The following is a 13984-nucleotide window of genomic DNA, read 5'->3' on the forward strand; positions in this document are numbered from 1 at the left end:
AGGCGGGTTGGACTCAGCCTGGAGATATATGGGCATAGGGATAGGCCAAGCCAAACAGAAACCACTATCGGGCCGAACAGACAACCCAACCCAACGCTCATTAACGGGCAAAACCCCCCAACCCATTTCCAAACCCCCTCCCTCCTCCACCTCCCCTCTCCCCTCGCTTCCTCGCCGCCGCCGCCGCCGCCGCCACAGCCACCGCCACCATGCTCCGCGCCGCCCTCACCTCCGGCGGCGGCCGCCTCACTGCCCTCCTCCCCCGCCACCACCCCGCCTCCTCTCCTCGTCCTCCACCATCGCCTCCCTCTTCTCCGATCCCACCCCTCCCGCGGACCCCGCCGCCGCGATCCAGTCCGCCGGCGTCGATCTCTCCCACCCGGACACCGTCCCCGCGCTCCTCCTCGACCCGGGGCTCGCGGGAAACTACCCCGCGGCCTCGCGCTTCTTCTCTTGGGCCGCGTCCGACCCCGCCGCCAAGGCCGCGCTCAACTCCCGGTCCTTCAACTCCATGCTCCAGCTCGCCGCCGCGCACGGGGACGCCGACCGTTTCTGGTCTCTCGTCGCGTCCATGCGGTCTAGGGGCTACGGGATCTCCAAGCCCGCCTTCCGGGCCGCCTCCGAGAGCTTCCGGGCCAAGGACATGGCCAGGGACGCCGACCTGCTGCCGGTGGCATTCGCCGCGCACGGCAGGAACGCGGCGGCGGCCGAGGTATGCAAGATTCTACGGGCGCCGGGCAAGGATGACACCCAAAAGCTAGCCATGCTGAGTGGATCGAGTGTTGAGGTGACTGATGAACTGGTGGCATTAGTGGTGGAGAAGGTCGGGCAGTTCCCGCAGCAAGCAATGGTGTTCTTCCGGTGGGTGGAACAGTCAGCTGGAGCCGGGATCAGTTGGGGCAAGGTTTACAATGTGATGGCGAAGGTTCTCGGCCGTGAGGATTGCATTGAGGAGTTCCGGGAGGTCCTGCACAAGATGAGGGGCAAGGGGCTTGAGATGGATCGAGATGTGTATGTTACTGTCACCGACAGATTCCTCAAGAGGAAGATGGTTGAGGATGCTGTGGACCTGTTCCGATTCATGACATGCAGGCCAGAGAAGCTCTCGAGGGATGATTTCATATTCTTGCTGAAGAAGGTCCTAGTGACTGGGGATTTGGATTTCAAGTTGGTGACGAGAGTCTTGCAGTACTATCAGCATGTGGGCAGCAAGGTCAGAGACTCAACTTTTGATTCTGTTCTCAAGTCGTTGAGGAGTGTAGGGAGGCTTGGGGAGAGTGACAGAGTTCTGAAGGCGATGCAGGAAGGTGGTTTCGAACCGGATAGTGCTGATCATGAAAAGGCTGTTCTTGCAATGTGTGATGCTGGCAATCTGGAAGAAGCACGAAATTATTTGACTGGTGTGGAAGAGCCAGGGCATAAGTTGGGTCCAAAGATATGGTCTTGTTTAGTTCAGAAGTATTCTCTTGGTGAAAATGTGGATACAGCAGTGTCGTGCTTCCATGAAATGCTGGAAAAAAGCGGCACCGGCAACGAGAACGTGGGTTCTGCTCTTGAGGTGCTGGTTTCTGGATTACACAAGAAGAGAGGGTCGAAGGAAGCATTCAAAGTTCTGAAGAACATGGTAACAGAGAAGGCTGTGGTTCCTTGGCAAACTACCTACAAGTATTTGGTCCACAAGTTAATCCGCCAAGGACATCTGAAACCAGCTTTTGAAGTGCTAGGTTTAATGAAAAGCCATGGTTATCCACCTTTCGTTGATCCTTTTATCCCTCATATTTCAAAGTCTGGGACTGTGGATGATGCCCTGGGTTTGCTGAATGCAACATCTTTGAGGGGGTTGCCGTCAAGAATAGTTTATCTGCGCTTATTTCAAGCTTTCTTCAAAGAAGAGAGGCATGAAGTTTCCCAACAGCTGCTTTCCCAGTCTCCTGCTAGCATCCAAAACCATGCAGATATTCGTGATATTTTCAATAAGCTGGAAGAACCTGTCGCAGCAGCATTGGCAGAGGGTTGATACGTGGCTAAATTGAGTTTTTGATGCCCACATTTGGATGGCAAGCTGAATTTGCCCTTTTGACTTTGTAATAGGGATTTGAGCTGATATCAGAAACTTTAGCTGAAATGCTTGCACTATTTTCCAAAGAAATAAGTTATTATTTTCTTAAAAAAAAATCTCCTTAGCTTCTTTCTGTTTGAGCCACATATTACCATGCCTTATGCAGTTATGCTGGCAGGGCCGTATGAATCAATAGCTGTTGTCTTTGGCTGCTTTGTTATTGGAAGATGCAAAGATTGGTTCTTATCCAAATTTGAAATGTGCATATATTTTCACATGAAATATCTTGTGATGTATTTTGATTGTATATATACAACTCTACTTGAACTCCTAAATTGTAAACACTGAGTTCATAAAATTTATGACATGATGTCTGTGGCTATCTGTGCAAACACTCTGTACACATGGGCTGACCATCTGTATAAAAACTGGGCCGAAATCTATAGTGGACAAGAGCTGAAACAAACTGAGACTGGCGAACTATCACGGATCGTGTCCGCAGCTGATAATTCCTGTCATCTTTTCATCTACCTGAATCAATAAATGCTCGTCTTATGCTGCTACTAGCTTTTTCCTGGAACTGCATTTCAAAAGAACAGGTCAGTGTTGCTGCTGTTCCAGATCAAAGACAGTAATTTACCGAGTTGCATGTCGTTCAGGGTTGAACTACACTAGTTACCAGTAGATGGTAAGTTACTCTGAACATCTATCATTTCTGTGCTGAATTCAGCAATTTATTCTTGGGGGCAACCAGTTGCCTTTGAAAGGGTACCTTTTCTTGATGTAATCTCCTTTTCGACTTCTACAAATATCTCCCTCAACCTGTTGGTGGAATTCGCAATGACATTCTTTGCAGCCTTCTTCTTGTGCTTAGCGCCTTTCAACCATGCAGTCCCTAATAACACCTTGAGGTTGCAGGTGTTCAGTCTCAAGGCTGTGCTCGTCATGTGGTACTTCAACTGGATCTGCAATGCCAGCAAACACTGTGACCTGACAATTGGAGGTAAAACATGGGACTGCTTTGGACAAAAACAGCTTTGGTTATCTTACACTGGAGTAGTCTTCATGCTGGATGCCTTGGAGGGTCATCACCTCCTCGATGACCCAGCCTTCTTGGTTTGGTAACTTATATTTTTGTTGAGTGGTCGTTGCTTCCCCTCCATATCTTGACAAGCTTTTGTCAAACCTAAAGCTGATACGCCTTTGGTATATGTCCCGGTTCAGTAGCTCCCATTCTGTCGCTGAGTAATCAACACAACCAGCTCTCTCCATCACTTTATGTTCCAGTGAACCTCCGGAGAACATCTCCATCAAGTCACTGATCTGCAAATGCAGAATAACTGAGATTTTAGCAGATTCTTTTGCATTGCATTGTATAAAAGTTCAAGAGATGAGTCCATTGACAAGATCACAAGACAGCAAAACTCACGTCAACAGAAAGAACTGCTGAGTAGACTTCTGACATTTTTACATCGTCATTGGCCAACAGAGAACCTTCTTCATAGGGAAGCTCTTTCAGTTCAGATTCTTTATCAATTATCTCACCTTTCTGTTCCAGACCTGATGACCGCATTTTCCATATCGCCATGATAATCCTGACAGAAATGTTTGATATGTTAACACAAACATGTCAAGAAGCCTATTGCAAATACTTATAAAAACACGAGAGTTCACTAAATACTTTGTAGAACATGAAAAAAAGTATAGTGATCTACCAGTAAGGAATATATGGATAATAAAAAGGAATTTATTATTAATTTACTGCACTACTCCTGTTCCTGAAAATATGAGTAGGATGAATTGATATTGGTTATCCAACTGTGTATGTTTGTTTCGTAGAGTCCAAAGAGGTATTTGTGTGCCTGTGGGGGTTGGCCATCATACTACTCCCTCCATCCTTAACAAGTCATTCTAATCTTATCCTAAATCAAACTATTTTAAGTTTGACCAAATTTATACATAAGATATATCAATATTTATGACGGTAATATTATTCTACACCTTAGGTGTAGCATTTATTCTACACGCAGCAGTCAAATTACTAACTGAACTGACCAGAAATTTCTGAACCGAGTTACTGAATTACTGAATCACGTTCAGTAAAATGGTGTTCAGTAATCGCGCGCAGCAATTATTACTGAATATTTGTTTAGTAGTTAGTTGGGTGTAGCTACACCTAGGGTGTAGAATAGCATGTGGGTATTTATGATACCAAATGGATATATTTTCGTAAACTTGGTCAAACTCAAGTAATTTGACTTAAGTTGAAACTAGACTGACTTGTTTTTTGGGGACGGTGGGTGTATGGTCAACATAAAACAACACCAACTATACCTTAAACAATCTATACAATGAAGAAATTCCAGGTATTTTTTTTCCATCATGTCAACCATGCTGCCTCAGTAAAAATTTATTATTGAAACTATTACATCAGGAGTCAGGAACACAGGATAAAAAGACATGGTAAAGTATTTAAGATTGTTCTTATTTAAAATCATCTGAACCAAATGGTGTGATAATGATCAATAAAATCAGGTTCTTAAACTATAATTGTCTCAAACAAATGAATAATATGGTTCAATATCTCTTCGGAATTCTGCATATCAACATGAAAATTAAAACAAGGATACCTCATACCTGTGAGCATCATTGAATGAAACAAATGTCTGGAAATGGAATTTCAGTCTTCCTTGAGGATCCAATGTTTTGGCTCCATGCCTAGCTTCAAGACCTCTGTCTTTGCGAAGGATGATCATCAAGGATGGACTGCCAACTGTTGCAAGTTTCGGTGGAACAACCTGGATATCATCAATGTCTTCCCAAAGAAAGAAAAATTTTGTTTTCCGGCCAAATATATTGGCATAAAACCCAGCTATTCTTGGGGAAAGAAAGAGCCGCCCCTATTAAAATGACAACTACCTCAGTTACTGATTAGACCAAAAGCAGGTGCAAAGGATAAAAATAAGATAACAAGTTGCAGCATCAGTGTGCCACACAAATCATGACCAAAAGCAGGTTCAAAGAATAAAAATAAGATAACAAGTTGCAGCATCAGTGTGCCACACAAATCATCAAAAAGTGTACAACGATGACCCTATTTCACTGGGAACCATGGTATATAGACTTACAGACTACAATTCTTATGTGCTTTGTTAGTTTAACTTCATGTGCAAGGTTTACATTGATTAATTTCACATATGCGAGGTCCAGCACTGCATATTGGACGCTGAAAATAAATGATAATGATGTATTTCAAGATAGTATCTCCTATTCCAAGCAAAAAATTCAGCTGTAAAATCAATGCCAAATTGCCAACTCGACACATGCAAAGTCATAACATTATTACATTATTACCTGAAGTGGCATTTTCCGTTTTAGATGGCAAGTAAAATCGTCAATGAGGAATTCTTCAGGAGGAAGGCTAAAGAGCTTACGGAATGCTGAATTTGTCTGCGCTGAGCGCAAGTGTATCTGAACATTCAGTCATGCAAGTTTAGTATTAGAATGCATTGTGGTGGCACTAAAGCAAATTTGGAGAACTTTTTCCTCGATTGAATTTTGAACAACTTGTACCTTCTTGCCAACTTCTTTCCCCATTTTTTCTAGATAATCCAAAACAACTTCAGTCCCCCGTGAGTTACTCAAAAAGATGCGCAGATGCAATTTTGGCTGGTGCCCTTGGGGAAACCTTCCAGCAAGAGGAAGCCACATGTCACCCAAATCTGACAAATTGTTTTTTACAAAGTTGACTTCCGTTTGACCAATAGGAGTTTCATTGCTTGGACCATCTGAATCATGCACAACCACGTCCAACCTTGCTGGAGGGTCATCCATCGCATCAAATTCAAATATCTCTATAGAGTTGAAAAATAAAAGAATCAAGCAGATTCTTAGAAGATCAAGAGCTAATTTTATCTTTAAGGTTAGAGGAAACTCAACCCAGAACCGATGCTTACCATTCCATTTTGGTTCAGACGTCTGGTACTTGACTGAGCTAGTTTTCCTCTTTCCATTGCAGGTGAAAACTACATAAGGATCAGGCAAACCAGGTGTACCAGCACTTACTACACTACTTCCCTCAATAAGTGCAATTGTCAATAACCAACCATCTCCATGAGCTTTGACTCCATGATCACTACCTAATATTGAAATAAGAAAAATGCTAATTAGATGTCTTCCTCATAAGGGAATGACGAACTTCGCAATTTGCAGCTGAAATGAATGAATCATATTTTTGAATATGAATAATTTGCTCTTTTATATCATCTAGAAGACTCAATTGAGAAAATATCACTTCATTCTTGATTGACATCTACTAGATCGTCCATCACAAAGACAATTAAATATCCACTGCTTTTAGAATAGGGAGATTTGTTACCGCGCTGTTTCCAGGCTTGCAAAAAACGTCGCCCTACTTTGATGATATTATGCCCCTGAATGATCAAAATGATACAAAATACAACCTCTCCAATGGAATCTGGAAGATCAATACCAAAGTATTCAAGTCCCCCATGCACCATATTGGGTTTAGCTAGATGAAGATGTGTAATAATATACAGTGCTGTACTGAGTGAGAATATGAATGCGAAGCTCCCAAGGAAGCGGGCAACCAGCTTCCAGTTTGATTCTTTCTGTGGCTGCAGAGAAGCTAAGATTTTATCTTTGCTATTAACATCATCAAGCTCAGCTACCTTGACTTTCCGGGACAGTACTTCAGTAAACTGTGAATATCCTTCTGCAAGGCCTTGTCTTGTCCCATTCTCGATCATTCCTTTCAACATCGTACTCTGAACAAAGTTCAGACGCCAACTTACATTAAGTTGTGTGGTTTGTTCTTCAGAAGCAGACTGGGGACCAGGTATTATACGGTACAATATCTCCACCTTGAAACAATTACCACAAGGAACGTCAGGAGTGCTAACACTAGATAAAACTGCAAAAGAATTTCCAGATGCCTTCAAGTATTTCTGCTCTTCAGTGGCTTTAACAGATTTAACTAATTTGCTTGCAGCTTTTGTGTAAGTTAATGTTCTTTTCAAACAATTCTCACTATTCTCCTGTTTCCAAGGCTCGATGTGAAATCCACTTGTTCCTTGAAGTTCGGCAACTTCTGGCCAGAAATCTGAATTTGCAGTAAACAACATTGAATTCAGTTCAGCTGGTGCGATGCTGTAAGATTGATCCACTAATACACCACCAGGCAAGTTTGCTGGCATTTCACAAGCTTGGTCTTTGGACTCCATAGTTTTCAGTAGTTCATGAAGACTGGCCTCAGGCAACATGCAATTCTCTCCATTTTCACGAGAGTCAGAATGCATTTTTGCATCTCGAAACTGGTCTGTGACAGGATCGGATGCTACAGAATGTGCAGCATCAGCGGATTTCCTGAAGTATCGAGACATGACCTCAACTACTGACGATGTATCAGCAATGGAGCTACCGTCATCTTCTTCAGGCTCCAGAAGAATGGACTGCTCTGTGCTGACACAGGATGGTGGGCCTGTGCTTTTAGAGCCTTGCTGCTCCATGATACTTAGGGTTAAACCATCCAAACTTCTGAGGGATGCCTGATCCATGCTGCCACAGGCTGAAAGATCCAGACTGCCAGTAGTAGCTGATAATGACGAGTCAGTAGTTGCAACTGATCTGTATGAGCTGCACGATATATCATCGATATGTTGCGGTGGAGCTTGATGTGTGTCCTCACAAAGGGTGGCCCTAACTGATAAGTATACCCTCAGGCAAATTTCACCTGCAAGGAAATATAACTAAACAGTGAATAATGCTACCTTGAGTTACCACTACATTTCACTTTCCAGAAAATTCGAAATTCATAACTGCAGTAAAGCATTCATCAGATTGGGGATAACAGAACAGTTGTAGATTGGGGACAGATACTCTTGAATCCGAAAAAAAAAATCAGTCAATTAGGGAGGCATTCCTCTAGGAAGTCGCGAATTTTACTAGAAACAACAGGAGCAAAGCAATATGATTTCATTTCCCTGAACAAGTAGAGTGCCTATTATGAGGTGTAATCCATGTATAACATCCATTCTCCTACCCACATTTCCTTGGATTCTGTTTCGATTGCTTTGGATACTACTACGCGACGAAGCATTGATTTGACGATTCCATTCCATGGCAAGAGGGAAAACGGATGGGAGTACCGCGCCTCTTCCTCTTGAACTTGCCGCCGCTCCTGGGCTGGAGCTGGTACCACTTGGTGCCGAGCGAGAGGTCATCCGTCTCCATGATCGCCGTGAGGGGCAGCCGCACCCGCCCCAGGAACTCGGCGCCGAAGAAGCGGTCCTCGTTGAGCACGGAGACGACGAGCTCCTCGGCGACGTCGCCGACGAGGAACCCGAACTCCTCGTCCCACACGGGGGTGAGGCTCCGCTTCACCACCGTGGTCGCCCGCGGGCGCCGCCGCCCCAGCTGCAGCCGCACGTAGGGGTCGCTGGAGCCGTTGAGGTAGATCGCCGGCAGGCCCCGCGCCTCCATCACGTGCACGCGCAGCAGCATCGGCGCGTCGTGGTGGCCGGGCTCCGCGCGACTGGGAGGGCCCGTCGCCGGCGGCCTCGCCATCTGTGGGGCCTCGCGAGACGAGACGAGCGGGTGAGGCGGTGCTCGGCAAGAACGGGAGAGATCGGGCAACGGCGGGCGATCTGCGGCCTCCCCGGAATTGGGGATTTGGATGAGGCGAGAGGTGGGGGATTACCCGCGGCCGTTTGAATTCGAGTCGTGTTTATCCCGTGGCGCATTTTCGCCCTGGGCCTGTTCCGAGAAACTTGGGCTGCCTCAGGTTAAACTGAGATCATTCGGGAGCAGCAAAGAGTCGGATGCACTAAAACTAGACAATGTGGTGTAAAAATCTAGAGGGGTCCAAACAAATTAGTTTCCGTTTCACCGTTTGGAACCCTGCATAAGCTGCAACTTTTTCTTACGAAATACACAAAATTCATGCACTCCATACAAATTGAATTCCGCGTGAGGCAAACGGGGGAACATCGCAATTCAAAGATGAACACAAACTAGCCTCTTTTTTCTTACTCTGTTACCGAGCAGGCAAGCACACTGTCCAAGTACATGGAATGACGGAAATGAAACAGCCCGAACAAGAGTTACCAGACTAATACACAGGGAAGCTGATAACGTATGATGATCACTGAAGCAAACAGCAACTAGTTCAAAATTAGTAAAATCTCGAATGGTTTCTCCCAGTGGTCAGCTTGACAATCTTCCTCAATAAGATTGCGAATATCAGAAAAAGAGGAATGTCCAGGAGCCTGAACATAAATAGCCAATTTCTTTCTTGCTTTCGCATGGTGATGGCTGAGCTCCCCAGTGATACACAGCATACGCCTTAGTAGCAAAATCGGGCGTTACTACTCCTTCCCAAAGTCTGCGCTGTAGTGCGCACTCGATTCCAGCTTCTTTGCATCATTTAGCTTGCGCACAGCCTGAAATGAAGTTTGTAGGTAGGGATGTGAGTCAACACCTGACCACCAGTTTGTTCAGGTACAGATAGAAAAGGTGTGTAAAAAAGCGCACCTTCATGAAGTCTTCATGGACCACATAGTCCCTTTCTGCCCGAATTGCAGCCATACCAGCTTCCGTGCAGACATTCCGAAGATCAGCCCCATTGAAACCCTAAAACCAGACGAGAGTTAGGAGAAACTAGGCAACAAGATTTAAAGAAGTTAGACACAACCATACAATTAACTCACTTCTGCAAGTTTCACGACAGCTTCATAATCAATTTCCCCATGTTTGGCAATACCAGCAGCATGAATTTTAAGAACTTCCATTCTTGCCTGCTCGTTGGGTAGTGGAATCTCAATCTTTCTGTCTAAACGTCCAGGACGCAGGAGTGCCGGGTCCAGAACATCAGGTCGGTTCGTAGCCATGATCATCTTAACCTGTTCAAGCAAAAACATCCTTGTCAAGCTAAATGCATACAGAACCAACAAAATACAAGGTGCGAGGCTGTGCTACATTCTTAGAAAAACAAGGCACAGCGAGTGGCATCTGCTTAATTGTGCCAAGCCCACAAAATCGACAACAAGAAGTTGGATAGATCAATAAATCAATATTATATCTAGGACTCTAAAGGTCGTATCCTGTTACTAATATCCTCAATTAGAGTTTCAATACAGGTGTCAACGGACCATGCAGAACCTAACCAGGAATAGAAGTAGCTAACTTGCTATCCCGAAAAAACATGATCAATTGGGAGAACAATGCAACGAAACCAAATCTCAAGTCTGTCCACTGATAAATCAGTGTACACAAACGATAAAGCAGCATACAGACATTGTACCTTTAGGAATACAGTATTCCAATTGTTAAATAAAGTTTCATTATGTTACAGATCCGTTATGGTATCAAACAGCATTGCTCAACAGTACTACAGAATCAAGCGGATTGGATTGACCCCACAAAATCGAGAAGTTACAATAATAAATCACATGATAATGATACCCAGATGTTATATATCCAAGAAATGTGGTGTGCAAAACTTTGCTTAGATTCACTTGCATCTGCAGAAGTATCAATATACCTAGAAAACTATATGAGCAAATATCAACATATCAAATAACAAAATTTACCTTCCCAAGCTCATCAAATCCGTCTAGCTGGTTAAGGAGCTCCATCAATGTCCGCTGGATCTCACGATCAGCACTAGTTCCCTCACTAAATCTTCGCCCACCAATGGCATCAATTTCATCCATGAAGATGATGCATGGCTAAATAAGAATAATTTGACATTAAAAAATTATTAGAGCAATTGAAGTAAGATGAATGATGCTACAGATTAAAAGGTAAGGGAAGTGCATTATTGATTTGGTAGAGTCCCAACTACTCAAATGAAGTCACTGGTCCCAATGATTTATTTTCATGTGAAGCTGACAATTTGGAGACTCAAATGTAGGAGTGGTTTCCATATAGTTCTTCTCATGCAAAACTAACATGATATCCACACATTACTCGGTTTTAGAAACGAAACATATCTTTCATTTCATGTTGACAGGAAATATGATTTAATTTCAAAATATATTCAGCAAATAAACTATTGTAATAATGCATAAAGGCTCTGCATATCTCATGGTTCTAGCATCTTCCAGATAAATGGAAATATGTTTTGATAGCACAATATATTCATCATCAAATGAATATGCATATATAGTTTTAGAGGATAAGCATCCTCTATTATGCCCATGGTAGGTCTTCCAGATAATGAATAGTCAGTTCAGATCCAGCAGAAATAAAAATAGAGAGATATAAAGACTTAGGTACTTACTTGGTGATCTCGTGCATAGCCAAACATTTCTCTAATCAAACGAGCACTTTCTCCAATGTACTTGTCAATAATAGCACTTGAAACGATCTGTTTCCAAGATCATATAATGTAAGCATTATATTGGAAGTGTAAGAACGACCGAATGCTATCCATGAAGTGAAAAGCCACACACCTTCAAAAAGTTGGCATCGATGTTACTGGCGATAGCCCTCGCCAATAGTGTCTTCCCGGTCCCTGGAGGACCGTAGAGTAGAACACCCTGAATGTTTAAAATAAACAAAACATTGATTTCCACAAGTCAGAACATTACATGTTTACCTCTTTCGCCTCATGAATAATTTGGGGTCGAAGAAAAATATATATAGCATTTACCTTAGGAGGCTTAATCCCCACCCGAAGAAAGAGTTCAGGGTTCATAAGCGGTAACTCAATGGACTCCCTGAGTTCTCTAATCTGATCAGACAAACCACCTACAGCAGAGTAACTGACATTTCCTGGGTCTTCATGAAGCATGTTGTATACCACGGGATCAACCTAAAGGATTTTCATTCCATGTAATCAAAATCAAATTTTCTATATAGCCATTAATCTTATTATAGCAATCTAAGAATAGTACAACAAAAAAAACACATAAAATGATTCAGACAAACAAATATACCTCCCGTGGTAGAGTACGCATTATTGTCAAGGTCGTCATGTCAAGTACAACACGAGTTCCAGAAGTCAGCTTCTCCTTGTCCACTTTACTTCGGCAACCAACCACATATCGGGGACCACTGCTGGCCTTCACAATGACTAGAAGAAATAGGTGTTTCGGTTGTTTAGTTTTTGTAGTATTACAAGGTCAAAAGGAACAGCAAAAACTGATAGATAAAAGTGAGGGAAAAGTGACCACTCCCAAGCCAATGTTAACTAAATACAGTTCAAAATACCAAGAAAATACTTTTTACTTACAACGTTCATTATCAAGAGGCCGGAGGACCTCTCCAATTATTTGACCCACGCTTTGCAGAGATTTCAAGTCGTCTTCAGTCTTGGCAAAGTCCTTCTTCGCATTTTTTAGGCTTTCTCTCACTGCATGTAAAAGCAAAAACAAATCAAGCCAAATAAATTGGAAGAAGGTTTTCAGAGAACAAGCAAACTTCTTTTATTACCCCCGAGAACAAAGGCCATTTTTAGCACCAAGGCTTGTAATTTTGTGCAGAATTTACTATATTAGACTACAGCAACAAACTTATCCTGTAGATTTTTTCTATATTAGACTAATAAAAGAGAAACAGAAGCTTCAAATGTGAACAATCTTACAATACAAACTTACGATCACTTATTTACATACAACCAGATGGCAATTGGTACACAGCATATTATACCCTGGCTTTCAACATACCACATAATCAGATACAATGGCCCCAAGCTTGGACTAGAGCACTTAACCATACAAGTTCCTTACCAACAGATTTATCAGCATCCAGGCCAGTGGGACTACTCTAGGATTGCTAGACCTGTAACTTTGCTCAATCTGTGATACAACATGGATACCATACAATTTCTAACCCCTCAAACGAAATCAACCTAAATAAAATGCATCAAATACACGAGCAATAACCTCTACGAAACTTAACTATTGATTGATGCTCCAACAAACATCTCTAGTCTTTCATTGTTTAAAGGCAAAATCTTGATGCCAAGTGAGCAAAGCTACCGAGTGATCAACAAATACTGCGTGGCTCAATCAGGTCGGGGGAAAATATTGGGCCAAATACTCCCCCACAACTACCGAGGTTGACCAAACTAAACCCAAGGTCACTTCATAGCTGCAGTACTTCAGATCCAAATCAAGCGCCCAGCATCCACACCACCAGATTCAGTGCCCCAAAACCCAAAATTAGTCAACAGCCCGAGCCAACTCCCAACACCCGAGTCCCCGATCTAACAACGAAGCGCATCGCCAGCACAAACGGTGACCCCTAGTAAAACCTCGAAATCGCCGAGTGCGCCGTGGGTCCGTGGCTAGCGAATCTTACCCCAAAAAAATAGCATCCAAACCTCGGACTAGTTCCCTCGTACACAGCCACTAAGCCCCTACAGAGAGGCGGGAATCGGGCCGCTCCGAACCCTAGGGAGACTGGGATCGAGCGGGGTGGGTGGGCGAGGGGGGGGAGCGGGGGCGACTCACCGGTGCCGACGCGCGACTCGAGCTCCCTGCAGTTGAGCAGCTTCTTCCGGTAGTCGGTGATGGCGGACCGGCGGCGCGCGGCGGCGGCGTCCTCCCCGTCGGCCATCTCGTGCTCCCGCAGTCTCGGCCTGTCTCTCTCTCTCTCTCTCTCTCTCTCTCTAGTTTTGCTTCCGTCTCAAGAAGAGAATCGCGCAGGGCTTCCTCCGCTTCCCCGGTTACGTAAAGCAAACAAGACGGCCGCGGGCTTAAGTAGACTGCGGCGCGGACTCTGCCGCTGAAAACGTAAACCTTTTGCAAGCGTGCTGGGCCGTGCTTCTTTGGGCTAGTGGGCCGGGCTGTGCTGTTTTGTTCCAGGACCACGGAAATTGCTTGCGCTCGCCAACGTCAGCGAAAGGGCGTAGCTCAGATCCTAGGTTCGATTACCTGGAGAGAATTTTATAGAATTTAA

At 44.0% G+C, this 13984-nt stretch overlaps 3 protein-coding genes across 4 annotated transcripts; 1 reads left to right on the forward strand and 2 right to left on the reverse strand.

Annotated features, from left to right (window-relative positions):
- Positions 1 to 511: 511 nt before the first annotated feature.
- LOC120653256 (pentatricopeptide repeat-containing protein At3g02490, mitochondrial-like) lies at positions 512 to 2017 on the forward strand. The gene has a single exon (XM_039931031.1). It carries the CDS (start codon positions 512 to 514, stop codon positions 2015 to 2017), a length of 1506 nt encoding a protein of 501 aa, XP_039786965.1.
- A 285-nt stretch (positions 2018 to 2302) lies between these two features.
- LOC120655002 (C2 and GRAM domain-containing protein At1g03370-like) lies at positions 2303 to 8853 on the reverse strand. 2 transcript variants are annotated; one of them, XM_039932718.1, is made up of 10 exons: positions 8227 to 8850; positions 6438 to 7811; positions 6016 to 6198; positions 5633 to 5913; positions 5414 to 5530; positions 4697 to 4959; positions 3489 to 3654; positions 3110 to 3382; positions 2832 to 3024; positions 2303 to 2639 (listed from the first exon to the last, which is right to left on the reverse strand). In XM_039932718.1, the coding sequence occupies exons 1-10, from the start codon at positions 8642 to 8644 to the stop codon at positions 2623 to 2625; spliced, it is 3285 nt and encodes a 1094-aa protein (XP_039788652.1). In that variant the 5' UTR covers positions 8645 to 8850; the 3' UTR covers positions 2303 to 2622. The 2 variants fall into 2 exon arrangements, with proteins under 2 accessions (XP_039788652.1, XP_039788651.1); XM_039932717.1 differs by lacking the exon at positions 2303 to 2639 and having other exon boundaries at positions 2646 to 3024; positions 8227 to 8853.
- A 219-nt stretch (positions 8854 to 9072) lies between these two features.
- Positions 9073 to 13761, reverse strand: LOC120655004 (26S proteasome regulatory subunit S10B homolog B). The gene is made up of 10 exons (XM_039932719.1): positions 13537 to 13761; positions 12315 to 12434; positions 12019 to 12155; positions 11733 to 11894; positions 11533 to 11619; positions 11361 to 11447; positions 10669 to 10806; positions 9787 to 9978; positions 9611 to 9709; positions 9073 to 9519 (listed from the first exon to the last, which is right to left on the reverse strand). The coding sequence occupies exons 1-10, from the start codon at positions 13640 to 13642 to the stop codon at positions 9445 to 9447; spliced, it is 1203 nt and encodes a 400-aa protein (XP_039788653.1). The 5' UTR covers positions 13643 to 13761; the 3' UTR covers positions 9073 to 9444.
- Positions 13762 to 13984: the final 223 nt, after the last annotated feature.

This window comes from Panicum virgatum, chromosome 1N (assembly GCF_016808335.1).
Source record: "Panicum virgatum strain AP13 chromosome 1N, P.virgatum_v5, whole genome shotgun sequence".
Lineage (NCBI taxonomy): Eukaryota > Viridiplantae > Streptophyta > Magnoliopsida > Poales > Poaceae > Panicum > Panicum virgatum.

Bases quoted from the DNA above. Each gene is read 5' to 3' on its own strand.
- LOC120653256 (XM_039931031.1), top strand. From the start codon at position 512: ATGCTCCAGCTCGCCGCCGCGCACGGGGACGCCGACCGTTTCTGGTCT.
- LOC120655002 (XM_039932717.1), bottom strand. From the start codon at position 8,644: ATGGCGAGGCCGCCGGCGACGGGCCCTCCCAGTCGCGCGGAGCCCGGC. The intron at 5,914-6,015 runs GTAAGCATCGGT...TCAACTCTATAG, and splicing joins GTCTGAACCAAAATGGAATG to AGATATTTGAATTTGATGCG. The intron at 5,531-5,632 runs GTACAAGTTGTT...CTGAATGTTCAG, and splicing joins GGAAAGAAGTTGGCAAGAAG to ATACACTTGCGCTCAGCGCA.
- LOC120655004 (XM_039932719.1), bottom strand. From the start codon at position 13,642: ATGGCCGACGGGGAGGACGCCGCCGCCGCGCGCCGCCGGTCCGCCATC. The intron at 11,620-11,732 runs GTAAATGCTATA...TTAAACATTCAG, and splicing joins TGGGGATTAAGCCTCCTAAG to GGTGTTCTACTCTACGGTCC. The intron at 9,979-10,668 runs GTAAATTTTGTT...TTGCTTGAACAG, and splicing joins GATTTGATGAGCTTGGGAAG to GTTAAGATGATCATGGCTAC.